The following is a 22,829-nucleotide window of genomic DNA, read 5'->3' as shown; positions in this document are numbered from 1 at the left end:
AGACTATGTTTTGACAGGAAAATCTAACCCCGCGCTTTACAGTTACTCTTCAAAAAACAAGCCTTCATTAAAGTAAATGGAGCCTGGAACTACAGGTTATTAGTAGGAGCTGTGAGTGGTTGCTATAGGAACAAAAGACATTCATAGTATAAGAAGCTTATATGTGAGGTAATAAGATGTCAGTGGGGAGACGGATAGAGAGAGACAGACGGGGAAAGAGACAGACGGGGAAAGAGACAGACGGGGAAAGAGACAGACGGGGAAAGAGACAGACGGGGAAAGAGACAGACGGGGAAAGAGACAGACGGGGAAAGAGACAGACGGGGAAAGAGACAGACGGGGAAAGAGACAGACGGGGAAAGAGACAGACGGGGAAAGAGACAGACGGGGAAAGAGACAGACAGAGCACATTACTCTGCCAATTTAGTTAAATCGGTGTGGAATATCTGTTGAAATATATGTTGTGAAATGCTTCTATTAGCTTAGTTTTTGCTTTTTAATAATTACATTTCTATCTATTTGTTTTGTGGTTTTTGTGTGAAGAATACATTTTTGTTAATACATTCTATTTTGTTAACAGCAGTTATTAACACGGGCGAAGCCGGGTAGTACAGCAAGTATAAAAATACAAAAAAAAAAAACAAAACAAAAAAAAAAAACGCGGGCTCTGCCTTATTTTTCCCGTCCAATTGAGGTAAAAGGCACTTTGGTCTTGGCCATGTTGTAGAAGTCTTGTTTTGTGGGACTTTGGAAGTAACTTCTGACTTGACCACTGAATGTGAGGAAGAACCCAGTGTGAAAGGGCCCTATGGTGTTAAGTCCCCTCTGTCCTAATTTCCATAATGAATAGAAATATTGAAACCAAGGCTAGTCTGTCCAAGGTCTTCTTCACACATCCGTGTCTCTGGTACGTGTGACATGCATTTTCACATGTACTGGAGACACGGACACACATAGACCCATTAAAATCAATGGGTCTGCACACACATCTATGTTTTCACAATGACTATGTGTCCGTAAGTTCAACACTCCGACATGTCCAGTTTTCTCCGGCAGCACAGGTGTCATATGGACTGCCCACTGATGTGATCCGTGTGACATAAGAGTGACACGTACTGGAGAAAACACATGCCACATAAAAATAAAGATTTTTTTTATATTTACAGTGAAGGAATAAAGTATTTGATCTCTTGCTGATTTTGTAAGTTTGCCCACTGACAAAGACATGAACAGTCCATAATTTTAAAGGGTAGGTTAATTTTAACAGTGAAAGATAGAATATCCAAAATAAATTCCAGAAAATCACATTGTATAAATTATGTAAATTTATTTGCATTTTGCAGAGAGAAATAAATATTTGATTCCTCTGGCAAACAAGAGTTAATACTTGGTGGCACAACCCTTGTTGGCAAGCACAGCAGTCGGACGTTTTATGTAGTTGATGATGAGGTTTGCGCATATTTAAGGAGGAATTTTGGTCTACTCCTCTTTGCAAATCATCTCTAAATCATTAAGATTTTGAGGCTGTTACTTGGCAACTCGTAGCTTCAGCTCCCTCCATAAGTTTTCTATGGGATTAAGGTCTGGAGACTGGCTAGGCCACTCCATGACCTGAATGTGCTTCTTTTTGAGCCACTCCTTTGTTGCCTTGGTTGTATGTTTTGGGTCATTATCATGCTAGAAGATCCAGAAACAACCTATTTTTATTGTTCTGGTGGAGGGAAGGAGGTTGTCACTCAAGATTTTACGCTATATGGCTCCATCCATTGTCCCATTGATGCAGTGAAGTAGTCCTGTGCCCTTAGCAGAGAAACACCCCCAAAACATAAATGTTTCCACCTCCATGCTTCACAGTGGGGACGCTGTTCTTTGGGTCATAGGCAGCATTTCTCTTCCTCCAAACACGGCGAGCTGAGTTAAGGCCAAAGAGCTCAATTATTGTCTCATCTGACCACAGCACCTTCTCCCGATCACTCTCAGAATCATCCAGGTGTTTATTGGCAAATTTCAGACGGGCCTGCATATGTGCCTTCTTGAGCAGTGAGACTTTGCTGGCACTGCACAATTTTAATCCATTACAGTTGGTAATTAATTAATTAATGGTTTTCTTGGTGACAGTGGTCCCAGTTGCCTTGAGATCATTATCAAGTTCTCACCGTGTAGTTTTAGGCTGATCTCTCACCTTCACCATGATCCTGGACACCCCCACGAGGTGAGATGTTGCATGGTGCCTGTGATCAATGTCGATTGACATTCATTTTGTATTTCTTCCATTTCCTTACTATTACACCAAGAGTTGTCTCCTTCACACCGTGTCTTACTTAAGGTTTTGTAGCCCATTCTATCCTTGTGCAGGTCTATGATCTGGTCCCTGACATCCTTAGAAAGCTCTTTGGTCTTGCCCATGTTGTAGAAGTTACAGTGTGACTGATTGAGTCTGTGGACAGGAGTCTTTTATATAGGTGACAATTGAAGACAGTTATCTTTAACGTAAATAATGAGTTGATTAGGAGCATCTACTGTAAGTGGTCTGTAGGAGCCAGAACTCTTAATGGTTGGTAGGGGATCAAATCCTTATTTCTCTCTGCAAATAAAATTACTATATTTTATACAATGTGATTTTCTGGATTTTATTGTGGATATTCTATCTCTCACTGTTAAAAGTAACCTGCTCTTAAAATTTTAGACTGTTCATGTCTTTGTCAGTGGGAAAACTTACAAAATCAGCAAGGGATCAAATAATTATTTCCTTCACTGTACCTGTCTCCAACACTGCTGTCTCTGTCTATGATGTTGCTTCCGGGCCTGCTCATTATACTCATTGCATATTCACAGCCCTCACCGCAGACCTGGAAGTATCAGCAGCGTGGGAGACAGCAGCGCCGGGGGGATAGCACACGGAACACACACACATACACATCTACACCACTGGACAGGAAGCGTGTATGTTTTACGAGGACGTGTGAAGAAGGCCTCAGAAATTATGCTTCCAGGCCTCTAGAGAAAGACAAGTGACATCTTTATGCATTTTTTTTTGTAAAGGGGTTTGCTTTTTGTTTTTTTTTTCTTTCTTAAAAAAAAAAGGACAAAAACAAAATTCCAAGCATTCCATGAATGTAAATGCAAAGGAGACCTCAGCGTGTTACAAAGGTCTCCTCTGGGCAATTAGAGGATTTGTAGAATTGCAATTCGAGATTAATTGATTCGCAAAAAATCAAAATTACAAAAAAAAAAAAATCAAAGCTGGCGAATTTGAATTTCAAAAGATTTGATTATCAAAAATTAAATATATTCAAATACTAACTATTCGCTGTCTTCCCACATTTCTAGCGCCAGTCTGGTCCTCCTCTGCACAACATAATTACTGCATTTGCCGATTCAAACAAGGTCCAGTTTGTGGGGCAGTGCAGCGTTCCCAGTGTAAAGGCCGTATCTAACGCTATATTGCCGGGGTCACGGATTCCATGATGCACATCCGGCATCGTTGGCGACGTCGTTGCGTATGACACTAACGAGTGGCCGCTAACGATGGACAATACTCACCAAATCGTCCATTGTTGACACGTCGTTCATTTTCAAAAAATCGTTGATTGTTGAGGTTGCAGGTTGTTCGTCGTTCCCGAGGCAGCACACATCGCTGTGTGTGACACCTCGGGAATGATGAACTACAGCTTACCTGCGGCCGCCGTCAATGAGAAAGGAAGGAGGTGGGCGGGATGTTACAGCCGCTCATCTCCGCCCCTCCGCTTCTATTGGGTGGCTGCTTAGTGATGCTGCATGAACCGCCCCCCTTAAAAAGGCAGCGATTCGCCGACAACAATGACGTCGCTAGGCAGGTAAGTCCCATGTGACGGCTCCGAACGATATTGTGCACCACGGGCAGCGATTTGCCCATGATGCACAAACGACGGGGGCGGTTACGCTCGCTAGCAATATCGCTAGTGATATAGCTACGTGTGATGGAGCCTTCAGTCTATGAGACTCAGAATGAGGCCCAATAGACTTACACTGAGAAAGCAATTTCCAGTCCACACAAACTCTTGTGTAAGCTGGAAAGTCTAATTTAGAAGTAGCTGTGGAAAGTGGGGAAAACAAAGTAAATACTCATATTGATACACTTACTCTACATTACATACAGAATTAGGAGGGATTAGGGAAAAAAACATAGCTAAGACGTCTTTAAGTATCATCTTAAGGTTGCAGTGCTGCAGGAAAAACAAATGCATGACTTGGCAGGTAGTCATACAGCAAAGTTCGTCTTGGCAGTAAGTAGAGCTGTATTTCACAAAAACAGCAACAAAACCAGGTAGAAGGAAAAGGCGGGTAAGAAGGGAATGGCACAAATTTCTTAACTTAGTATTTGATAAATACGTCAATATATTGCATACAATTTAAAGGCTACACTATGTAATGGAACCAACAGAAAAGAGGAAATATTGTTCAAGTAACTAATATTATTTCTAATAAACAATCTTAACAGGAATGTCTGGTGAAAACAATTATCACCTTTCTAGAAATTACTCAACTGTGGGATCTGCAATAATAGGCAGGATAGGGAATGGTTATCCCTAACAGAACACTTACACCGCGTGCAGAATTATTAGGCAAGTTGTATTTTAGAGGATTTTTTTTATTATTGATCAACAAATATGTTCTCAATCAACCGAAAAGACTCAAATATCAAAGCTTAATATTTTTGGAAGTTGGAGTGTTTTTTTTTTAGATTTGGCTATCTTAGGAGGATATCTGTTTGTGCAGGTAACTATTACTGAGCAGAATTATTAGGCAACTTAATAAAAACCAAATATATTCCCATCTCACTTGTTTATTTTCACCAGGTAAACCAATATAACTGCACAAAATTTAGAAATAAACATTTCTGACATGCAAAAACAAAACCCAAAAAATTAGTGACCAATATAGCCACATTTCTTTATGATGACACTCAACAACCTACCATCCATAGATTCTGTCACTTGCTTGATCTGTTTACGATCAACATTGCGTGCAGCAGCCACCACAGCCTCCCAGACACTGTTCCGAGAGGTGTACTGTTTTCCCTCCCTGCAGATCTCCCATTATATGAGTGACCACAGGTTCTCTATGGGGTTCAGATCAGGTGAACAAGGGGGCCATGTCATTATTTTTCATCTTTTAGACTTATTGGCCAGCCACGCTGTGGAATAGTTGGATGCATGTGATGGAGCATTGTCCTGCATAAAAATCATGTTTTTCTTGAGCGATACCAACTTTGTCCTGTACCACTGCTTGCAGAAGTTGTCTTCCAGAAACTGGCAGTAGGTTTGGGAGTTGAGCTTCACTCCATTCTCAACCTGAAAACGTCCCAAAAGTTCATCTTTGATGATACCAGCCCACACCAGTACCCCACCTCCACCTTGCTGGCGTCTGAGTCGGAGTGGAGCTCTCTGCCCTTTACTGATCCAGCCTCTGGCCCATCCATCTGGCCCATCAAGGGTCACTCTCATTTCATCAGTCCATAAAACCTTTGAAAAATCAGTCTTAACGTATTTCTTGGCCCAGTCTTGACGTTTTATCTTATGTTTCTTGTTCAATGGTGGTAGTTTTTCAGCCTTCCTTACCTTGGCCATGTCCCAGAGTATGGCACATCTTGTGCTTTTTGATATTCCAGTAATGTTGCAGCTCTGAAATATGGACAAACTGGTGGTAAATGGCATCTTGGCAGCTTCACGCTTGATTTTCCTCAATTCATGGGCAGTTATTTTGCGCCTTTTTTGCCCAACATGCTTCTTGCGACCCTGTTGGCTATTTGCAATGAAACGCTTGATTGTTCGGTGATCACGCTTCAAACGTTTGACAATTTCAAGACTGCTGCATCCCTCTGCAAGACATCTCACAATTTTGGACTTTTCAGAGCTCGGCAAATCTCTCTTCTGACCTCCTCATTACAGAGATGCACATCACCTGATTTACTTAACCCCTTCACCCCCGGCCACTAAAACACCCTAATGACCGGGCCATTTTTTGCAATTCTGACCAGTGTCACTTTGACAGGTTATAACTCTGGAACGCTTCAACGGATCCTGGCGATTCTGAGATTGTTTTTTCGTGACATATTGTACTTCATGTCAGTGGTAAATTTAGGCCGATATTTTTTGCGTTTATTTGTGAAAATTTAGGAAATTGTGCGAAAATTTGGAAAATTTCGCAATTTTCAAACTTTGAAAATTTATGCCTATAAATCTGAGAGATATGTCACACAAAATAGTTACTAAATAACATTTCCCACTTGTCAACTTTACACCAGCGCAATTTTCGAAAGAAATTTTTTTTTCGTTAGGAAGTTAGAAGGGGTCAAAGTTCATCAGCAATTTCTAATTTTTCCAACAAAATTTACAAAATATTTTTTTTAGGGACCACATCACATTTGAAGTGCCTTTGAGAGGCCGAGGTGACAGAAAATACCCAAAAGTGACCCCATTCTAAAAACTGCACCCCTCATACTGCTCAAAACCACATCCAAGAAGTTAATTAACCCTTTAGGTGCGTCACAGGAACCAAAGCAATGTGGAAGGAAAAAATGAAAATTTTACTTTTTAACAAAAAAATGTTACTTTAGCCATAAAATTTTCATTTTTACAAGGGAGAAAAGAGAAAGTGCACCCTACAATTTATTATGCATTTTCTCCTGAGTACGCTGATACCCCATATGGGGTAAAAATCAATTGTTTGGGTGCACGGCAGAGGTCGAAAGGCAAGGAGCGCCATTTGAATTTTTGAACACAAAATTAGCTGCACTAATTAGCGGACGCCATGTCGGGTTTGAAGACCCCCTGAGGTGCCTAAACAATGGAGCTCCCCCACAAGTGACCCCATTTTGGAAACTAGAGCCCTCAAATATTTTTTCTAGATGTTTGATGAGCACTTTGAACACCTGGGGGATTCACAGAAGTTTATAACGTTGAGCCGTGAAAAGAAAAAAAATTTTTTTTACCACAAAACTGTTGCTTCAACTAGGTAGCTTTTTTTCACAAGGGTATCGGGAAAAAATGCAACATAAAATGTATTGTCCATTTTCTCCTGAGTACGCAGATACCTCATATGTGGTGGAAAGTAATTGTTGGGCGCATGGCGGGGCTCAGAAGAGAAGGGCACCATTTGACAGCAAAATTGATTGGAATCATTAGCGGACGCCATGTCACGTTTTTAGACCCCCCCCCCATGGTGCCTAAACAGTGGAGCTCCCCCACAAATTACCCCATTTTGGAACTAGACCCCTCAAGGAATTTATCTAGATGTTTAGTGAGCCCCTTGTACCCCCAGGGGCTCCACTGAAAGTTGATAACGTTGAACCGTGAAAATTATTTATTTTTTTTAAAAAACATTTTTTAAATTTTTGCAGCAACAAGGTCGTTTTTTTTTTCTCTTTTTACAACGGTATCAGGAAAAAATGCACCATAAAACGCATGGTGCAATTTTTCCCGAGTACGCAGATACCTCACATGTGGTGGAAATCAATTGTTTGGGCGCATGGCGGGGCTCAGAAGACAAGGAACGCCATTTGACTTTTCAAACGCACAGACGCAGTGCACTGATCGGCCGCTGCAGGAGGCACGGTCGGATGAGATACAAAAAGCGCTGGGGATACGAAAAAAAAAAAAAAAAGTCACGCCAAAAATTGAGCAGGGATGTTGATCCGCGCTCAGCGGGACGCACGGACAGATGCGATACTTTTTTTTCCGTATCCCCGACGCTTTTTGTATTGCATCAGTCCGTGCGTCCCGCCGAGCGCTGATCAGGGATGCACATAACGGATCGGCATCCCTGCTCAATTTTTGGCGTGACTTTTTTTTCCGTATCCCCGATGCTTTTTGTCACGCCAAAAATTGAGCAGGGATGCCGATCCGTTATGTGCATCCCTGATCAGCGCTCGGCGGGACGCACGGACAGATGCAATACAAAAAGCGTCGGGAATACGGGAAAAAAAGTCCCGCCGAAAACTGACCACGGATGCAGATACGTTATCTGCATCCCTGATCAGCGCTCGGCGGGACGCACGGACGCATGAGGTGTAAGAATTGACAGGGGATAGAGGAAAAAAAGAAAAAAAAAAAAAAAGTTATACTCACATTACCCAGAGGATTTGCAGGAGGAACAGCTTTGCAGCAGCCAGCAGGCAGGAAGTTGGACAGCTCAGCAGAAGACCCAGGAAGAAGGACCCAGCGATGGAGGCAGATGTGATCGGCCGGTGAAGACAGGTAAGAGGACGTCGGGGGGACAGCAGAGGGGGAGGGGGAGAGCAGAGGGGGAGAGGGACAGCAGAGGGGGACAGCAGAGGGGGAGGTGGAGAGCAGAGGAGGGGGATACCGGAGGAGCTGCAGAATAGAGAACACGGGGGAGGCCGGCAGACTGGGATGTCTGGGGGCAGACCGGGAATGCTGGGGGCAGATCGGGAATGCTGGGGGCAGACCGGGAATGCTGGGGGCAGACCGGGAATGCTGGGGGCAGACCGGGAATGCTGGGGGCAGACCGGGAATGCTGGGGGCAGATCGGGAATGCTGGGGGCAGATCAAATGAAGTTTAGGCCGTAAAATTACGTCCCTGGTCGTTAAGTCACGTTAAAATAGGACGTAATTTTACGGCCCGCGGTCGTGAAGGGGTTAATTGGTAATTGGCTCTCAAGCCTATACAGCTTGGAGTAGGACAACATGTATAAAAATTATCATGTGATCAAAATACTCATTTGCCTAATAATACTGCACACAGTGTATACCCCTGAAACAAATTGGAGCGGTAGATTGGATGCCTGACCGGCTCTTCATTCATTCTCTATGGGCCTGACTGAAAAAGCCGAGTGGAAAGCATGGCAGCTCCACAGAGATTGATCGAACATGCGCACTGCCCGCTCCATTGCAGTGGGATAAAAGTTTCCCACTCTGACGACTGGTGCTTACTCTCACTTATCCTGGGGATAAATGATAACTTGTTTTCACCATACAATCCTTGTAAAGGATTTTACCCATAATTGACATTAATCACCTATCTACGGAATGAATTGGGTGACAAATGTTTAATTGATTAATGAAATCCTCATCATTTAAGAAAACATGATTTTCAAGCTTGATTCTTCCCAGTTGTGAATCCAATTTAAAGGGAATCTGTCATCAGATTTTTGATCCCCATCTGAGAGCAGCATAATGTAGAGACAGAGACCCTGATTCCAACGATGTGTCACTTACTGAGCTGTTTACTGTCATATTGATAAAATCAATGTTGTCTCTGCTGCAGATCTAACAGCTATATAGAGCTCATGAATATGCTGAACTATCTGACAGCACACCAAGTAGTCATCTAATGATAATCTACTGCTGATTAATCAGTGATTTTATCAAAACTACACTAAGCTGCTCAGTAAATGACACATCACTGGAATCATGATCTCTGCCCTTAAGATTATGCTCTCAGATTAGGTGGCAAAAACCTGGTGACAGATTCCCTTTAATAGAGCAGCACTGACTTACAATGAATACTGCTCTATTGAATTTTGATAGCAGCTGGTAAGAATTGGGGGTCAGGAATATTCAGGTTCCCAGCAATGAAACACTCCACAATCAAATCATATATCCTGTGGAAGAAACACTATTATAGAAGGTAAGACTTTTGTGTATTTCAAAACATTTCTTTATAGCCTGGAAGTTTGCTTGTAACTGCAGCTCTTTAAGAAAAAGTAAAAAAAAAAAAAATTTCAGTCATGTGCTTTCAGGTACACAACCCTGGTTCAACGTCCCATCACAGTATCTAGTTGTCATAAACTGTGATTTTATATATTTAAAGAAAGGAACCCAGGCCTTTCTTGAATTTTAGTAGTGAACTAACCATTACAACATCATGCGGCAGAGAGTTGCATAGTCTCACTGCTCTTACAGAAAAGAATCACCTTCGGTGATTATGCTTGAACCTTTTTTCCTCTAGACGTAGTGGATGCCCCTTGGTCAGCAAGCAGATGAAGCAATAATTCTTACAGATATGTACATTTAAAAAACTGCAATAGGTAAAAGGGATATATTTGTACCTTGACTTCCAGATTTTGAAGACCTTCCTTTTGATGAAGGGAGTAGTAACAGTTCTAAGGAATGGACTGCAGTTCCCTTTTCTTGTTTGTCTTCTGGCGGTGGTAGAGGGTCTTCTGAGATGTGGGGCTTTTTTTTCTCTGCAAGCATACTGCCAGCAGCACGAGCAGCAACTTCCTTAAGTAATGCTGCTGACGAAGTCATTGATGCCAAGGAAAGGAATGGGCCAGCTGGTGAATGACGCTCTTGACCTGACGTCATACCTCGCTCACTAACTTTCTTCGACAAAGCTGCTAACGTGGAACTAGCCGACTGAGAACTGAATGGTGACGTAAAGGTCTCAAACCTTATGGTTTCTTCTGGTCTCATTTGTGGCTGATCTTGGAGGACCGCGTTAGCAGCAGCTTTCAGTTTAAGGATTGCAGAATCTGGTGAGAGACCACATGTGTTATTCGAGTTCTGTAGCCATTTATCCTGGCTCCATATAAACCGGTTAGTGGGTACAGCCCCATATTGATCACTGTTTTCCTGTTTCTCAGCTAGTTTTCGAGCAAGAACACTCAGCTGCTTTGCATGATGAGATGTAGGGGAAAACTGTAGACCCTGCGGATCTTCCCTGCCATTTGTAGACACTTCTGAGACCAGCTGAACAGAGCCAGCTTCCAGCAATCGTCGAAGATTACTACTTAATGGCTTATTTGCACCGGCTTGATCATCCTCATCCATTGAGGATGCTGAAGTTGACAATTGTTCCTTACATTGAGAGGCATCTTTAAAAACTTCATTTTCAAAAAATCCAAGGTCAGCATTCAAACTTGGAGTAGCGCTTCCTAAAGAGGTATCAGGGGACGTGGGTGATTCTCGACCCCTATCAGTAGGAGACAATTTAAAATTGTCCTGTACATCACCAAAGGAGTCTTCAGATGGTGTTTCTGAATTTGCTCCAAACCAGTTTTCTTCTTCACTGGCTTCTCCGACTTCCTCCCTTCTGGCACCATCTACAAGAAGAAGGTAAAATCACTGTTACAAAGAAGACAATGATCCTAAGTAGGCGAGAAAACAGCTGGACCTTTGCCATATTACTCAACACATATAAAAAGTGTATTGGCCTATATTTTAATGACTAAACAGTTGTGTGAACATCTCATGAACTTCTCCATATAATTAGAATTGGAACAATCTGTACTAACAGATCTAGAGGTCTATGCTTGGCAACAAAAAAAGTGTCTTCATACCACAACTCTGTAAAGCATAGAATAAAAAAAAACCTAATACATTTAAGGCTTCTTTCACACATCAGTTTTTTGCCATCAGTCGCAATCCGTTTTGTGCGTCGCAGATTGTGGTAAAACTGGTGAGACGGATCCTGTAAAAAATGGATTCGTCGTACCCCTTTTTTCTCATGGCAAAGGTTATTTGCTATTGAAAGCCTTTATGAACCGAGAGAGAGATAGTGTGGGGGCGAGGGGGAGAGAGAGAGGGAGGGTGAGAGAGGGAGAGAGATAGTGTGGGGTAGAGGGGGAGAGAGAGGGGAGAGTGAGAGGGGGAGGGGGAGACAGAGGGGGAGGGTGAGAGAGAGGGGAGGGTGAGAGAGGGAGAGGGGGAGGGTGAGGGTGAGAGAGGGATGGAGAGGGGGAGGGTGAGAGAGAAGGGAAGAGGGAGAGGGTGGGAGACTTTTTCTGACCAGAATGGAGTTTACACATCTGAGCATGCTCGGTTAGAAATATAAGGATCCGTCATTGGACAGATTGCGACAGATCCTGCGCCCATAGGCTTCCATTATAACAGATGATGGATGCCAACGGACACGTCGCTGTCCGTTTTTTCGACGGAAAGAAAAAACGTTCCTGTGCACGTCGGCCGGACAAACATTTTTTGACAGATCCGTCGCACGACGTATAAAACGTGAGGCCATCTGTCGCTAATACAAATGAAAAAAAAAAACGGATTCAGAGCTGCATCTGTTTTTTTCACAAAACGACGGATTGCGACTGATGGCAAAAAACTGATGTGTGAAAGAGGCCTTAATGGTAAAAGCATTATACTACAATTTCATTATGGCCTCATACATCCTTTTGTCACATACAGTATGTATTTTTCATGGATAGGACATGAACCTATTATAGTGCCATGGGTCAACACAAAAAAAAAAAAAATCACAGACGTCCATTTTTGATCACCAAACTACAGATAAACGCGCAAAATAGGGTCTTACTAGGCAAAGAGAGTGAAAAGATCAAGGCGAATGAACTCGCCTATTAGCGTTGTGCCAGACACTACTCCTAATTACACTTCAGAAATGCCAGCTGTCGCAGCCCCGGATGTGTAGAGAAACTAGGTGTTTGCCGCGCTGTCACCAGAAGGTGCAGATGTTGATTAATTTAAAGTTCTTTTATTCAAATCAGCACATTTCAGAGAGCTCAGTCTCCTTCATCAGGACAGTCAAGAAAAAAAAAATCAACCTTTTTCTTAAATGTCCTGATGAAGGAGAGACAGTTCTCTGAAACCCGTTGACCTGAATAAAAGAACCTTAAATTAATTATCATCTGGACTCTTTGGTGACAGCGCAGCATACACCCGGTTTCTCTACTTTAGCATTGATTTTTGATCACAGTCATGGGTAAAAATCACCCAAAGTCTGTGAGTCAATTTTATTTTTATTTTTTTTTTGCATACGAGAAAATCAATGATTAACATAGAAGGTAAAAAACTGAGGAAAATCTGATTCGGTAAGGTAGTGAAAATTGAGTTGTTTTTTTTTTCACTTTTGAGAAATAAAACGAACATCTGAATAAGGCCTAAGTAGGATTTACATAAAAATAAATGGTCAAGAAAATCTAAATCTGAAAAAGAAAGGGAATTCTGTTTCTTTAGCTGTCAATTGAAGATTAAAGCAAAAATTACATTATATCATAAGTTGATCCTTTCTAAAAAAATATAAACAAAAGCTGTGCAACCTTAACATGATCGGACAGCTCCTCAGTGTTCCTCCTCCCTGCTGAAATCTCACTTCTCAGTACAAGCTGCAACTGTGTGGGTGGAGACTGAATACATGGACTCAAGAGTTCTCTCTATTTATGGTCTCAAAAAATAATCATTTTACCAACAGTGTAACAGTTTGAAAACATGTCAGAATGGCTGCAAGAACACCGGCCTCATCAGGTTTCAGATATCTTAGTGAAATCTGACAGATCTGCTCTAAAAGTGGCTTTAAAGTATTGCGGCATTTAGTAAACAAAAATGCTAATATTTCAACAAGGAAATACAATAAATGATTATCAATATCTGACTGTTGAGCTTACTTCTAGTTTTGTAAAGTATGATATTTTACATTTTGGGTGCAAATTAGCTTTAATAATATATAATATATTATATATATAATATAATATATAAGGTATATTTGTAATTGGAGGTACAAGTTAAAGAGAATCTAAAGGGTGCTTTAGACACTGCAACATCGCTACCGATATATCGTCGGGGTCACGTCGTTGACGCACATCCGGCGCCGGTAGCGACATCGCAGCATGTGACACCAAGGAGCGACGATCAATGATCACAAAATCGTCCAAAAACGGTGATCATTGACACGTCGCTCCTTTCCTTAACATCGTTGCTGCTGCAGGTACGATGTTGTTTGTCGTTCCTGCGGCAGCACACATCGCTATGTGTGACACCGCAGGAATGACGAACATCTCCTTACCTGCGTCCACCGGCAATGAGGAAGGAAGGAGGTGGGCGGGATGTTACGTCCCGCACATCTCCGCTTCTATAGGATGGACGCTTAGTGCTGCCGCGGTGACGTCGCTGTGACGCCGAACGCACCTCCCCCTTGAAGGAGGGATTGTTCGGCGGTCACAGCGACGTCGCTGCACTGGTATGTGCGTGTGACGCTGTCGTAGGCGATAAATGTTCACTACGGCAGCGATCACCAAATGTTGCACATATGACGGGGGCAGGTGCTATCGCGCTCGACATTGCTAGCAATCGCTAGCGATGTTGCAGCGTGTAAAGTACCCTTAAGCCTACCTTCCCATATCAGTATCCATTGAGGTTTTGGTGCTGCAGAATTTCTACACCATCTCCGCACCTTAGTTTACTTGCATTTTTTGGGGGCGTTTTTGACACTGTGGTTTTGATGTTGCATTTTTTGTCTGTGTTTGGTGTGTCAATCTTTAAATAAAGCAATTTTGTTTTTGAAACTTCCTGGTATTGACATCATGAGGAGCAGATTACATGCGGTTTCTTTATGAGTTTCCGCCACGTAAACGCACCAGAAATGCACATGTGTTTTCTACCTGCGGAACTTCCACAAGCAAGTCTGCAGGGAAATTCCAAACAGAAGACTCAGCGCAAGAAAAATAGACGTGTTGCGGCTTTGAAAAATGCACTGCAAATGACTCTAGGCAGTGTATAAAAAAAACAAAAAAAAAACCCACTGTGAACATGAGATTTCTAGAAATCCCATCCACTTTGCTGGGACTGTAAAACGCTGTTTCTGAAGCAGTCAAAAATGCAAATAAAACTCTTTATGGGCATGTACCCTAAATATTTTCTTACATTGTCTAAAATAAGGGGAAAAAGATGTATATACTGTCATTATGCAATATAGAATTATACTATTATTTTATTATTTAATAATAATTTTTCCCAAAAGTAAGACCTACCCCAAAAATAAGCCCTAGCATGATTTTACAGGATTTTTTAAGTATGCTTGAAATACAAGCCCTACTACAAAAATAAGCCTGAGTTAGGCTATGTGTCCATGTTGCTTTTTACCTGCTTTTTTGCGACTTTTTCAACTGCAGCGTTTAATGCCAAAATGGATGTGTTCTGCTTTTCAAGCAAAGTCTATGGGAATTTGGGTTTCTTGTCCGCACTATGCAGTTCAAAATGCTGCCTTTTTGTGGCAGAAATTTGGCAAAAACTCAGCTTTTCAAAGAAGCAACACGTCAATTGTTTTTGCCATTTGCGTTTTGAACTGCATAGTGCGGACAAGAAACCCAAATTCCCATAGACTATGCTTGAAAAGCAGAACACATCCGTTTTGGCATTAAACGCTGCAGTTGAAAAAGCAGCAAAAAAGCAGGTAAAAAGCAACATGGACACATAGCCTAAGGCTATGACCGCACTTTGCATTGTGCTACTTGCAGTTCAGAACGCACGTTTTTGCCTTAATTGATTTAGCCAAAGTTGCCTTTTTCAGAAATTTAGCGCTAAAAACGCATGAGTATTTACCGCGTTTTAGATGCGTTTTCAGCGCTTTTTACATGCTTTTTCACCTGCGTTTTGACAGATGCGTTTTGAACATCAAGACACTGGTAAATAAAGATTAAATAGTCAAACAGAAAGAAAAAAGAAAAAAAAAACAATTTTTGATTTAATTAGTAATATTAAATATTATAATATAATATATATATATATATATATATATATATATATATATAATATATATATTATAATATATATATATATAATATATATTTATAATATATATTTATATATAAATATTTAAATAGTAATATTTCATGAAATTATACCAGTTTTATAATATTTATTGCTAAAATAGCAATAAAATCATAATTTTCATTAATTTAATTGTCGGACTATGTGTGTGTAAAGGGACATATTATTCCATTATTTTAATGTCTGAAATGCATGCGTTTTTGAAGTAAAAAACGCATTGTTTCTGCACCTAAAAAGCAGGTAAAACGCAGGAATTTTGATGTTTGTTGCTTTTTGATACTTCTCATTGACTTCAATGTTAGCAAAACGCTTCAGAAATGGCAAAAACAATTGACATGCTGCTTCTTTGAACGCATGGTTTTTGCTACAAATTATGCAAATTAAACGCAGCGTTTTGAAACGCAAAGTTTGGTCTAGAAATCTACATTTTCCATAGACTTTGCTGGAAAATCAAAACCCATGCCTTTTGGCATGAAAACGCTGCAGTTCAAAACGGACCTAAAAAGCAGCTGAAACGCAGGTGGAGACGGAAAGTGCGGTCATACCCTTACAGTCGGCATTCGGAGGAAGTCAAGCTGTGCAAATTCTCTCAGGGGCCCCCAGAGTTTCTATTCCGAGGTTATCGCTGCTTAAGGACCCTTATGTGACCATGATGTCAAAGGTAAGAGGAGACAGGCTGTGTGAATGTGCAGTGTGTGTATACAAATATATACACTCATATGTTATGCACAGGGTTTGGAGAGTTACGTTGATGTTGCAGAATGTGATTTGACAATATTTGAATAAACATTGATTTAATTTTTATTTGTTAAAGAATAAATGTAAATTGTTGTTTTTTTATATGGATGGTTTTTAGGGGATGCAATATATACCATATATATCTAGTATATATAGGTCTATCTATACATTGTGTGTGTGTGTGTGTATCATTAGCGTACATTTACTTTACTATTAGCGGGCAGGGCCCTCTTCCCTCTGTACTAGTCTGTCTACTGTACCTTGTATATATATTCTGTATGTAACCCCTTCTCATGTACAGCACCATGGAATTAATGGTGCTCTATAAATAAATAATAATAATAATATTAGCCAGATGTTTATCTAGATAATAAAGTACGGATATAGGGTCAAATGAGTGTCTAGTACACTACACTATTTGCGTAGCACATACTTTTTGTATGAGGTGTATGCTATACAAATTTCATAGATGCGTTACATTAATTACGCAGCAAACCATGAACATGGCGCTTCCTACATCTGAATGGACATTTAGGTTCATAATGTATTTTTTCTAAAAGAGAATTTTAACGTGCAGTTCATGAATAAAAACACTACCTCCAAGTAGTAATGTGACTAATGTCACCCCCCTGATTAATTGGGTATGTTGGTTTTACGTTATTTAACCAACCAAGACAGTGCAGCACGCGGAACTATTTTGTGTGGGTTTTTTTTTTTTTAAGAAACAAACAGCGCAGATGTCAAACCAAAGAAGTTTAAAGGACAAGGACTAGGACAGCCCCTTGTGATTCCACGTTTCTACCAGGTAAAACTAAAAAGTCTACACTCAATCTGAGGCCGTCGCAGTTCCAGGGCTCATGTGACGTGTGCATCACGTCAGTGCCAGTTTCTGTTTCACGGTCTCTGTTAGTCAACAGGAAGTGAGGGCTGCAGTCGTGCTCACTTCCTGTTGATTGTTCCTGTGTCAGAAGGCGGGGAGACAGAAGCTGGCGCCGATTTTAAGTGGGAGTCGGGTGATGTCACAAATTCACCACTGGAAGAGCGACGGCCGGGGAGTTCAGTATAGGCTTTTTCATTTTACCTGGGGGAAATGTGGAATTAGAAGGGGCTGTCCTAATACTGGACAACCCCTTTAAGTGATCGACTGTGCACTTTTATTTTGGAAGTCAGTACTAATCCATGAGCTCAGTCATGATCAGTGTATTGTTTTCACATATCCCTGTGGCAAGCCTGCGGACTGTTTTGGGTGCACCTCTATGCATCCCCCTTATAGGACCTCATTTGCCTTTAGATATGCATTACAGTTACTTTATAATATTTTACTTCCTTTATATCCAAGATCTGCCTTCTCTGGCATGCCTGACAGCTCTGCTGACAGGTTTCAGTGAGTAATTGTCTTCCCTATAACATAACAATCTTGGATTATATTTTCTTATATCTCTGAGATGTACAGATACTTTATAATTCCTCTCAGAGATGTAAAAATAAATTACCAACTAGGAGTTACCTTCACATTTCCCATGGTATGTGTCTCTACACCGTCTGATACTGTCAGCTCTGCCTGCAGAATGCTACAGGGGCACAGCCTCAACAGGTAGCATTTATACATCTCGAGGAAAAACAGCACAAGGTAGAGTTCTAAGAAAAGATGCTGCCTAATTGTTATATTATATGGGATCACAAGTCTTCACTGAGCAGAAAAAGGATAAACTGTGCTGGGTATGCACTGCCATTAATGACTTCTAATAGGAGGATCCAGGACACACCGTTGGATACAATGCGGTTTTATTTCAACGTGTTTCGACGCTATCCAGCTTCTTCAGGAGAAGACCCACAATACAGCGATCGTGATATACATCAAGCTTATAAAGGTTTGCCATTTGAGTTAGAGCGCCAAAAAGGAACATCACATGTCAAAGTTCATCACAGCATCGTGTTCCAGATGTAAATGCTTTTTTTACATATTCAATTGCAAAAGAAGAAAAATCTTGTATTTGAAAATAAATCGTGTACATTGAATAAAAGCAAAATAAGGGAAGATAAAAATAAAATAAAAATGGACTGAAATAGAATCAATTAAAGGGAACCAACCATCAGGATTTTCACATATAAAGTAAAGCCAGTGCTATACTGGCTCTAGGATGCTGAATGTAAGCATAGCTTTTGCTCAGAGATTCGAGGTTTTATTTCAGAAATATGTGCAAGTAAAGTTCCAGCTATGCACTGCAATTTGATTGACAGGTGCAACAGGAAGGGAATATGTGGGTTGCTATCTATTCCCGCCCCTGTCTGCCTGCATCGGAATTAACGTCTATGATGGTGACAGGGGGAGGAAGACCAGGCAGACAGACGGGGCAGGAATAGATAGCAAGACCCGACCCACATATTCCCTTCCTGTTCCCAGAGCATTGCTGGAACTGTACTTGCACATATTTCTGAAATAAAGCCTCCAATCTCTGAACAAAAGCTATGATTACACGCAGCATCCTAGAGCCAGTATAGCACTGGCTTTACTGTATTAAAATCCTGCTGGTTGGTTCCCTTTAAAGTGATTGGAAGTAAGGTGCATTCGAACTTGTGTTTTCGTGTGGTGAAATGAATGGAGGGGATCTGATATTCGTGAGGTACTTGAAGGATACAAAATAGAAGACTGATTTTGTACAAGGGAATCAAATTCAGAAAATCTAGATAAAAGTTACACTTTATGGATATAATAGTAAAAATGCAACCATGTGCACGTGTTATGGTGTGAGAGGTGAAAGAATAGAAGTGAATAATTACGTTTTCACTAAAACAGACAAGTCATGAGAGCGGAGTGATCCACTCTAGGCTGCAAGCCTTGAGCTCGCTCAGTGAGCCTTCTCAGAAAAGCTCTCTCACACTTGCTCCTTTTTCTTAATATTGTAGCCTGGGTTTTCTCCATTCTGCAAGCTTTGATTTCTGTGAAATACAGCTCAGAATTCTCCTGAGGGATACAGATCACATGGTAATGGTATGTATGCATTATCCGCACATTACAGCAATTTTCTGCTTCATCTGTTTAGAAAATGTGTTATGCAAATGAGATAGAGGAAAATAAGTGCCCTCATATCTACATTCTATCACTACAAGGGTGCTAAGAACATAATGGTCAGGGACAAATGAGGTGCATTCGGGTTGGGTGGTGAAAATTGCTCCCACTTTATTCCTTGCCATGCAATATTCCTATTGATATCACCATGTGTCCGCAGCTATACTATGGAAAGGCTTGATACTGTATGCTTGAGTAGCATTTTTGGAGAATCATAGGAAAGTCACGGTCTTATTTTTTTAGAGGCAAAAATTCATAATATAATTAGAGGTTTTCCTATAAGGGCATATAGATATAATTCAGGAGGGTCTCCCATTTAGGACTTCTATAAACTAGAATAGAGAGCTGCTGTATATAAACGGCTGCCAATCTGATAAACTCAAGACGTACTTGTATGTTAAGGAAAGCTATTTAGGTGGACGTCAACCAAGTCATGCTACATTGCAATAAAAGCGTATGGCGGACTATTGCTTGCCCTGGCAAAATGTGCTAAATAAGGGGCATGGCTGAAAAAGGAACTGGACAGTCAGCTTATTACCCCGCGGATTGTATTCTGAAAGGGTACTATCTGAGCAGAGAACCCCTTCAAAGATGAAGCAAGGCGCGTTCATAGACAAATATAATTAATCCGTTATTCCAAATATGACTATGTATACATACACTGTGTGCAGAATTATTAGGCAAATGAGTATTTTGGTTTTGATACTTTTTATACATGTTGTCCTACTCCAAGCTGTATAGGCTTGAGAGCCAACTAAGGTGATGTGCATCTCTGTAATGAGGAGGGGTGTGGTGTAATGACATCAACACCCTATATAAAGTGTGCTTAATTATTAGGCAACTTCCTTTCCTTTGGCAAAATGGGTCAGAAGAGAGATTTGACAGGCTCTGAAAAGTCCAAAATTGTGAGATGTCTTGCAGAGGGATGCAGCAGTCTTGAAATTGCCAAACTTTTGAAGCGTGATCACCGAACAATCAAGCGTTTCATGGCAAATAGCTAATAGGTTCGCAAGAAGCGTGTTGGACAAAAAAGGCGCAAAATAAACTGCAAATTAATTAAGGAAAATCAAGCGTGAAGCTGCCAAGATGCCATTTGCCACCAGTTTGGCCATATTTCAGAGCTGCAACATTACTGGAGTATCAAAAAACACAAGGTGTGCCATACTCAGGACATGGACAAGGTAAGGAAGGCTGAAAAACAACCACCTTTGAACAAGAAACATAAGATAAAACGTCAAGACTGGGCCAAGAAATATCTTAAGACTGATTTTTCAAAGGTTTTATGCACTGATGAAATGAGAGTGACTCTTGATGGGCCAGATGGATGGGCCAGAGGCTGGATCAGTAAAGGGCAGAGAGCTCTACTCCGACAGACGCCAGCAAGGTGGAGGAGGGGTACTGGTACGGGCTGGTATCATCAAAGATGAACTTGTGGGACCTTTTCAGGTTGAGAATGAAGTGAAGCTCAACTCCCAGACCTACTGCCAGTTTCTGGAAGACAACTTCTTCAAGCAGTGGTACAGGAAGAAGTCGGTATCGTTCAAGAAAAACATGATTTTCATGCAGGACAATGCTCCATCACATGCATCCAACTACTTCACAGCATGGCTGGCCAGTAAAGGTCTAAAAGATGAAAAAATAATGACATGGCCCCCTTGTTCACCCGATCTGAACCCCATAGAGAACCTGTGGTCCCTGTAAGATCTACAGAGAGGGAAAACAGTACACCTCTCGGAACAGTGTCTGGAGGCTGTGGTGGCTGCTGCACGCAATGTTGATCGTAAACAGATCAAGCAACTGACAGAATCTATGGATGGTAGGCTGTTGAGCGTCATCATAAAGAAAGGTGGTTATATTGGTCACTAATGTTTTTGGATTTTGTTTTTGCATGTCAGAAATGTTTATATCTAAATTTTGTGCAGTTATATTGGTTTACCTGATGAAAATATACAAGTAAGATGGGAATATATTTGGTTTTTATTAAGTTGTCTAAAAATTCTGCACAGTAATAGTTACCTGCTTAAACAGATATCATCCTAAGATAGCCAAATCTAAAAAAAAAAAAAACACTAACTTCCAAAAATATTAAACTTTGGGTTGATTGAGAACATAGTTGTTGATCAATAATAAAAAAATCCTCTAAAATACAACTTACCTAATAATTCTGCACAGAGTGTATTAATTCATTTGTACCAATATAACTACATTTTCAGATCTGCCCAAATTAGCACATATTCCTGCTCCAGGCTCTATCTATCCTCCAGTTGCCACTGCAACTATCCTGATGTGCTTCCAGTGCTACTATTCAATCATGCACTCTCAGATGGCTTGCTGCCAGCATAGCTGTGCTCTGACATGTCTGGTTCAGAGCCGTTTTGGTAAGATGTGAGGTCACATGAACCTCATATCTGGAAGCAGCTGTGTTCATGTGTGCTGATAACTAAAATAAGCACTGTACTACAGGATAGGGTTGTATATAGGGGGCTGAAAGGAAAGATATACTGCAGAATGAGGTTGTTAAAGGGAGTAATTACTGAAGGTGGGGTCTGTATAAAGGGCGCTGAGACGATCGATATACTGCAAGGTGGGGCTAAGTGACACTGCAGTAGAAGGCTGTGTATAGAGGGGATTGAAAGGTCTAATATACTGAAGGATAGGCCTGTGTATATAGGGGCTGAAAAGAGTGACACTGCCGTATGGGGTTGAGAAGTGATATACTACAAGATGGGTCTGCATAAAGAGGGGCTGCGAGGAATTCAGCTGTTTGTTGCCTGCTGCTTAGAGTCAGTGATGTGAAACTCCAAATGCTGCTCTGTTGATGCTTATTATAGAAGATAATCCTCTGCCATATGCATCAGTACAGCAGCATTTGCAGTTTCACATCACTGATCTGTCAGCAATAGGCATTAAACAACTCTACTTAGTAATTAGGAGCTCTGTTGTGGAGAAGTACAGAAGTTCTGAATGAAACCAGGTAATAATTATGTAAAATCACACAGGACGATATACTGATTTACCGTAGATGCAAGAAAACAAAAGTGGTCATGCAGTGTACTGTCCAAAAACAGAAAAACACAGGAGCATAATATTAATTCTACACTTAGTTTTAGCTTGATGGGAACTCAGAGGTGAGGCTAGTCAGTAGCAGAGGAGAGGGAGGGAGGGTTCTACAGCACTAAGGAGAAGAAATGCTGGGATAAATAATTTTAGCAGATAAGAATAGGACCACGCATTCAGCTATTTGAAGCTTGATGCAACGTGGGGCAGATAAGACAAAAAAAGGACACAAAAGGCACAAGAAAAAAAAAAAATCTCAGTCTATACATTAACAACAAGTGTCCATTTACTCCGCATGTTGAAAACTAATGTGACTCTGGGAAAAACTATTTACATGACAGAAGCTTCAAAAAAATCAAATGACCACTACGATTTGTGACTTAAAATTCACCTGCTATACCTAAGACTCACATTTTCTTTTCCATAGGACACAATGGCATGTGTCCTCTGTC

The 22,829-nt window shown here is 41.0% G+C and overlaps 1 protein-coding gene across 3 annotated transcripts in view; it reads right to left on the bottom strand.

The window, feature by feature from the left end:
* Positions 1 to 22,829, bottom strand: part of ZNF827 (zinc finger protein 827) — a 331,734-nt gene that overhangs the window by 220,136 nt on the left and 88,769 nt on the right. For all 3 annotated transcript variants that reach the window (XM_075348050.1, XM_075348055.1, XM_075348060.1), the window contains exon 2: positions 10,052 to 11,047. In XM_075348050.1, the coding sequence (XP_075204165.1) occupies positions 10,052 to 11,047 (996 nt within the window). The remainder of the gene's footprint in view (positions 1 to 10,051; positions 11,048 to 22,829) is intronic.

Source organism: Anomaloglossus baeobatrachus, chromosome 1 (genome assembly GCF_048569485.1).
Source record: "Anomaloglossus baeobatrachus isolate aAnoBae1 chromosome 1, aAnoBae1.hap1, whole genome shotgun sequence".
In the NCBI taxonomy this organism is placed as follows: Eukaryota; Metazoa; Chordata; class Amphibia; order Anura; family Aromobatidae; genus Anomaloglossus; species Anomaloglossus baeobatrachus.
The sequence above is the reverse complement of the archived record's forward strand: the minus strand, read 5'-3'. Positions and strand labels throughout refer to the sequence as shown.